Raw genomic sequence first — 7,206 nt, forward strand, 5'->3', positions numbered from 1 at the left:
GTAAATCAATTTAGTTCTGGTTTAAGGTTTTGAGGGGTATTTTGATATTAGATATTATTATACAATATTGTAAGTGTACATAATGCCTACACACCTTTTTAAAATAGAGAGAATAGAGAGAGAGGAAGAGAGAGAGCGAAAGAGAAAAGAGAGAGACAGACAGACAGACAGAGGGAGAGATTTTTGCACTGCAAACTATGAGTTAAGGTTGAGAATCGTGGACGTGACCTCCATATTCAAGATTCAGCCCACGGTGCATTGGGCCTCCATTAAAGCAAGGTCCTCAGAGGCTTCCATTAGTGATCTACGGCGCCCACAAATCACCCACATTCGCTCTTTCTTACCTCATCTGCTAATTGGCTCCCCGAGACTTAAACATGGACAACTCTAATTATGCCTTAAAGGGCCAACGGATGTCTTCATCCTACGCTTGGCGCGGAGGTCGACGACCCTCTCGGCTACCCGCTGTCTGGAAATGGGTTCACTCACCTTCGTCCATTAAGCTTTGTTTACGTTAAACCTAGGAATCTACTATTTTACGAGTTGTACCTACAGTTGTAGCTTTAATCATTTTCAGACGACAGTTCGTGTGAAATGTTCCCACGGTGGCGGGAGCAAACGTGGATGAGATACGAGTTTATCAAAAATAATCCCTGGGTGGATTGACTCGTGGATGTGCACGTTTTATTCTGACTTTTTTACCAGAGTAAATAGCAGGTTTCAAAGTAATCTCGCAGGTTTCAAATATTTCCATATAGCTTTGCAACCAATCTGTGGATAAAGACGTATTCCCTTCATTTAAACATGCGGTCGTTGTGACACAAAAGCGTCAATAATTAAAGCAACTGGGTATAAATAAGCATGACGGGTTGGGCGTATGGAAAAACAACTTGTAATCTACGACCACACACACAGACACAGACACAGACACAGACACAGACACAGACACACACACAGACACACACACACACACACACACACGAACGCACTCCCCCAGCTCATAAAACTTCAATCATTAAACGTCGGTCTACCTTAACAGCTTCTGCGTGGGTCACCTTGTCGAACACTTTGTCGTTGACCTTCATGATCTGATCCCCGATCCGAAGACCCTCCTTCTCGGCGAGAGACCCGGGCTCCACGAGGGACACGTAGATGCCCACACCATGCTCCGAGCCCCCGCGAATGCTGAACCCCAGACCCTCGTTGCTCTTGTGCCGCTTCATGATCACATGGCGCACCTCCCCGGGAGGCTCGTGGACAAAGTTTTTACCGAGCAGCGGCACGAGTGGAGCTGTCCCCTCGCTGCTAGTGCTGAAACTATCCGGAGAGCCTCGCAGCGCCACTTTGGACTCGCGGGGGATGTTGGGCGAAGGCACATCCCGCCCCGGTGGAGAGGTCGGGGTCGAGCTCCCACTGGCCAAGTCGTTCGGGGGCTCCAGGGTCCCGTTGCTCGCGACTAAATCCGATTTCAGGTAGAGACCCTCCGAGGTGTACTGGTCGAACAGCAGCTGGTCCGAGCGGGGGATGACCAGCCGGAGCATGGGCAGAAGTTGGCGTTTGCTCGGCGCGTTTAGGATGATCTTGAGGGTCTGCACCAGGTCGTACACGTTGCGCTTGGAGTGGTAGACGTTGAGGCAGTGGATGAACTGCTCCCTCTCGAACTCGTTGAGTAGGAGGTTCAAGGCGTTGTGGAGCTTCTTCACGTTGGCCGACAGCGTCCGGGCACTCGAAGCGACGGAGTTGGCCGAGGAGCTGAGCGACATGCGCTCGAGATCCATGCTGCTCATGCCGGCGGTCTTCCCGCCGCAGGGCCACGGCCCGCCGCACCGGAGCGGTTACTCACTAGGCATGGAGCCGCTGCTCGAGGGGGGGGGGAAGTAGCACCGTGCTTCTGGCCATAGTGACAGCTTGAGGACGTCTGATGCGGTTAAAGTGGTTCAAAACAAAACAACAAAAAACGGGCCAACCTTCAAACTCCACCATACAAACGTTTACATTCTATAAATTACGCAAAATCTACATCCAACGGATAATTAACATAAATCGATTGTTAGATATAACGGTTTTGCATGTCACTATGGAAACGCTCGAACTTGTGACGTTAATCCTTTCGAGTGAGAAGTTTAGCCTTCAAACCCTAAACAACAAGTAGCCCATGTCGAGATATAAACGTGGATATAATAGACAAGAACCACCGGCCTGTTTCATTAAGCAAGCACTTGTTTTCCTGTACAGAGGTCAGGTGGCTGGCGCGAGCCGAAGCTTCTCCGGTAGCTGGCGCAAGCCGAAGCTTCTCCGGTGTCTCCGCCACGCGCCGTCAACAGGCTAGTGAGAGGAGAGCGCCGTTGCAGAGCAAAAAAAAAAAACAACCTTCGTTGTATATAAAACAGGAATAGCCCTACGTATAAAGTTACGCAAGATCGATCACACGGTGACACGATTATAAATATCCTTCTTCGTCCCGATAAAAAGTTACTATTCTCATTCGCGGGTCTGTAAACGCTCCCAAGTTGATATCCTCATCGTCTTTCCTTGTAGTTCCTCTTGGTAAATCCAGTTTTCAGACTATCCACATTAATCCCAAGTGGTATTGTAAGTAGAGGGCAAGCAATATACGTTAAAATGGCGTTTGTGTTTTGAGTTTCGTTGCAGTCCTTCCAGATGACCTGCTCGACGACACCGTCCTCTCGAGCTCCCCAGACTGTCTGTGGAGTCTCGCGGACGGAGCCCCGAACGCTTGGCTTTCAGGAAATGACGCAACCCCGTCACAGCCAATACGTTGCCAGGCAACCATGGACAAGCGCTCACGGGACCAAGTTAACAGAAATCCCTAATTGGACGGTTTACATACAGAGTCGTTGCGTTTTACACATCGGATACATCCAAGTAACGTAATAATCACGGTCAAAAATACGGGCCCCCCAAATGTGTCACGTTAGTCCAATAACACAGACTTAATAGGTTACGAATATAAATGTCCCTGTTGTGTCCAGTACTGTTTTACAAATTAAGCATCTCAATTTAGAACGATACACAAGGTCAAACAGTAAGCACACAGCAGATGCTGGGTGTGTTTTTAACATCGATTTGACATATTCCAATTAAAGAGGGGTCTTTGAAAATGCAGTTAAAACTGTCTGTAGCCAATTAGTCGCAGTTTGCAGGGAATAGCAAACAGAGCTTCCTCCCGTGGTCTCACACAGAGGGATACCTATAGGCCAGCCAGCCAGCCATATAAAGCCTCCAGGGGGGAACTCTCCTGGTCTGTTGTACCAAGACATTATATTTAGATTCAGTCAGTAAGCAGGCACTTTTATCCACAGGGGTTTACAAGTGAGTCAGAGAGACATTAAATCATGCAATCAAAATTGTAGAATAAAGTATAAAGCACTGCATGAGCAAGTTTCTTGAAAAAAGAGCTGGATTCAGAAGGACAATAATATAAATACTTTTTATTTGGTGATCAAGTGCATACAAAGTGACATCTCAGAGACACACAAATAGTACATCTCATAATTAGAAACAAGAGCTAAAACATCAAAGTTTATCAGTTCATGAGTCACGTTCTTGGAAGAGGTGCAGGGTAAAGATCGAGAAAAGCATGTGTTAATCAGATAGTCGGGATTAGTCGATCACGTCAGCTAATCGATAATGTCATCTCTTTCATTTACGCTGACTAATGGACCATAGTTGATTACGTGGGCTTTTTCGAGGCCCAGGATATAAGCAGACTTTTAATGAATGGCCAGTGTCACAGGGTATCAGTGTGAGAGAGTGCAGGCGTCCACTTCAGGCACCAGGTGCGATAACTGTCAAAATCAACTAACAAAATAGTATTAAGTTGGTAGCTTGGTGTCTGACTTTTACTGACTTTGAATGTGCCAGAATGAGACATTACACAAAAACATGTTGCCCAAACATTTTCATTCTGCCACCCTACTGTGGATGTACTTGTGTCTCAGGTCCAGAATATGCTGTGCAGTAACCTCTCTGTTCATCTTAGATTCCCTAGTTATCCATGGGCAAAGACCCAAATACCTACATTGGACACAATTGGTCAGACCTAAAGCCAATCAGAGGAATGAAACGCGAGACACATCTGCGGCAGCCATCTTGGATGTTAAATGCCTCAATGGCGCTCCCAAATGGTGTTCCTTTGTACAGGCATCGTATCAAAGACCGTATTTGAGACCTGGCCCATCCCGGGCCAGGTCTGCTGGAGATCTGACTGAAGTCCAGAAGCATATGCCAGAGCAAATTAAACATGAGCTTGCAGATTCGTTGGGTTCCCAGGATAATGTTGGCACACATTTCAGGGGATATAATGGGCTATTGGGTCCAAACCCAGTTGGGAAACGGCTGCTTTAGAATCCAAAGAGTAAATGACAGGATAAATATTCCAATAGAAAGGTTAACCTTTGTGTTTGACCTTGCTAGACGTGAGAAGGTGGAACTGTTTTTGAAGGTTTGAAGGTCAACTGCCAACCAGCTCTCATAGTTAACAAACAAGTAAAAAAATGAAGAACGAAAATTCAATCAAAGCCCAATTATTTGCTGCTCACACCCACATGCATTTCACCATGAGCAGAACAATTCCTCCCCGTCTGAATGTCTGCTGCTTCTACGGCAGTTTTAATGAAACCTCTAGCTCTGTGTCAAGCTGTGTTAAAAGTGTTTCGAAGCGAAAAATACGGTTGTTAGCATCGTAGCAGATCTTCTTTCCTATCCTAATTAGCATTCGCAGATCTGGGTCCATCTCTGGATTAAATTTAGCATTTTGCTGGCTAGCTGGGTTTGTTGGCTCCCTTGGAATTCACTTTTAGGTTTACAGCCTTTCAAGAAAGCGGTCGAAAGCTAAAAGAAAATCTGAAGCTCAGACACGGAGACTGCAGCTCAGAAATGTAGACCGCAGACGGTTCCTAATAATTCCTAATACGGTTCCTAGATGGTTCCTAAATGGTTCCTAAATCTGCGGTTTCAGAACAGAACCTTTCAAATTAAACATAAGTCTAAGCCAACAACGTGCTGAATATGATTACACATATATTAATACATTGAAAAGGTTACAGAAACACGTGTCTACATGTTGTGCAAAATAGTCTCTGAATTTGGGGTATTCTGGAATCTTCCAGGTCCACTAGAGTGAAACTGTCAATGTCGTGGAGTTATGAATGGTCCATTGACCTTGAGGTAATTATCCAATTAGAGGGGACGATATTGGGGATTAATGAATAGGAGGAGTGGCACCTGAGCCCTCTAGGATCCTGGCTGTCGAGAGACACATGGGCCGCGCTACACCACAGCAGCCAACCTCCACCACAGCAGCCAACCTCCACCCAAAACAAACGTTAATGTGGGGAATTAAACCGGGCTGGAGCCACTGGACCAGAGTGCTGCAGCCGCTGAAATGCAATCACGTTTATATTGACGACCTTGCTGACCGTCTTCAAACAAAATGAAAAGAAAAGGGGAAAACAAAGAAATGAGAAATAAGACAACCAATCAGATAAGAGGGGAAGGAAATGCCAACATATTGGCAACATGATTTGATATGAAAAACGCCAAAGTGACTATTTCCAACCACTTTCGTGTCTTAGTTTGTGTGTGTGCATGCGTGGGCGCGTGTACACACCCGTGTAAATGATGGATGACAGCAATTAAGAGTGAGAGGAGGGATGTTCATAATGGTCAACAGCCCAAGGCCAGCTCAGAGAGAGAGTCAGAAAGGAGAGACAGGTCCAACATAGATAACGGGGCCAGCAAAACAGAGTTAGTTAGACTGTGTGCAGAAGTGAGAGAAAGGGAGAAATAAAGAGGAAAGAGAAAATAAATAGGCCAACAGAGAAACAATTAAATGTGTACCCATAGCAGTGGCCACTCAGCTGATGGTGCTGGCTGTTATCAGGAGTTTCCCTGCAACATCACTTGGCTCTCAGAGGAATGCTGGCTGATGCAGTTCCACAGATGCCACACCTCATTCTGCAATTAACACATGACTGCTATCACCATGTTTAAATTGGTAACAAACTTTTATCTTCGGGTTGTATAATATGCTGCTAAAGCAGAAAGCCATGGTGTGTTCGCTATGAGACGGACGTGAATAAAGTTAAAACAGACAGACAGACAGATAAACACGGCACAGTGTGTGTGTGTGTGTGTGTGTGTGTGTTTTTGTGCGTGTGTGCGCATGATTTCTGTTGTGTGTTTGTGTGGACAAGTGACTTGGAGTGTGGCAACAAGTGACTTAGTGCTCATGAGGAGAAGAGCGATTTCCCTCAGAAGTATCTTTTAATCACTCCCTCAAGGCTCCCCTTACATGGGGATCAATTCAGAGAGGGGATGGAGGGGGATGACTGCGGTCTCACACTAAAAGTCCCCTGCATGTACATATATTAGGGACTTTTAGCGTGACACAGCATTCATCTCCAAGGATCAAAAACCCTGTGTGGGATATATATGAATAATACATTATTTAGGATTTGATTTATATTGATAGTGAACTATTGTTTACCTTACAAAGGCCCAAGCTGCGCTACGATTGGTGAAAACATTATGCCTGCCAACTTGAAACTTACCTAGTTTTTAGATAGATATGTTTCAGCAAAAGTATAAAGATTTGGATTCAATTAGTTTGCAATCAAATCACCCAACACCTAATATGAGCTTCTAAGCTCAAAATAAATCTGAAATGACAAGATTCTGGTTGAATCGCCTGAATACAATATACAAACAATATTAACACCAACTGAAGTGGACTTCCTTAACTTTCTCTAAACAGATCTCAGTGATATAATGAAAAAAGGAATTGCGTTTTTGTAGCTGGGCTATCCTAATACTCTCGGAGAACAGATTCCCGTCGGCCATCGCTTAAAATGTAGATTCAAGAGAAAATCGTTGATGGGCTCCACAGGGTACACTCTCAAAGAAGGCCAAACGCAGCTGCTGATACAATTTGTATTTTAAAGGGGACATATTATGCCACCAGGTGTGAGTGTGATTAGCCTTACAAGCCGTTTCGAAAATCTGCCCCATATGACATCACTAGTGAGCTTGTTCACCTAGATCTGCGCTGGTGGTATAAAATGTGCCCTTTAAGAGAGGATACCTAGCCAAGACTGTGCAACATTTGAGAACAAAGTCCTTGGTTTAAGAGTTGCTAACTCTTAAACCAATTTATATCAACGTCGTCTACAAGGATTTGTGATT

At 45.1% G+C, this 7,206-nt stretch overlaps 1 protein-coding gene across 1 annotated transcript in view; it reads right to left on the reverse strand.

The window, feature by feature from the left end:
- The window catches only part of whrna (whirlin a), a gene marked incomplete at its 3' end in the record, with an annotated part of 115,930 nt that extends 114,140 nt beyond the window's left edge, over positions 1–1,790 (reverse strand). The window contains exon 1 of the mRNA XM_079755593.1: positions 1,032–1,790. Within this exon, the coding sequence (XP_079611719.1) occupies positions 1,032–1,787 (756 nt within the window). The 5' untranslated portion in view covers positions 1,788–1,790. The remainder of the gene's footprint in view (positions 1–1,031) is intronic.
- Positions 1,791–7,206: the final 5,416 nt, after the last annotated feature.

Source organism: Pollachius pollachius (assembly GCF_949987615.1).
Source record: "Pollachius pollachius genome assembly, chromosome: 18".
Taxonomy (NCBI): Eukaryota; Metazoa; Chordata; class Actinopteri; order Gadiformes; family Gadidae; genus Pollachius; species Pollachius pollachius.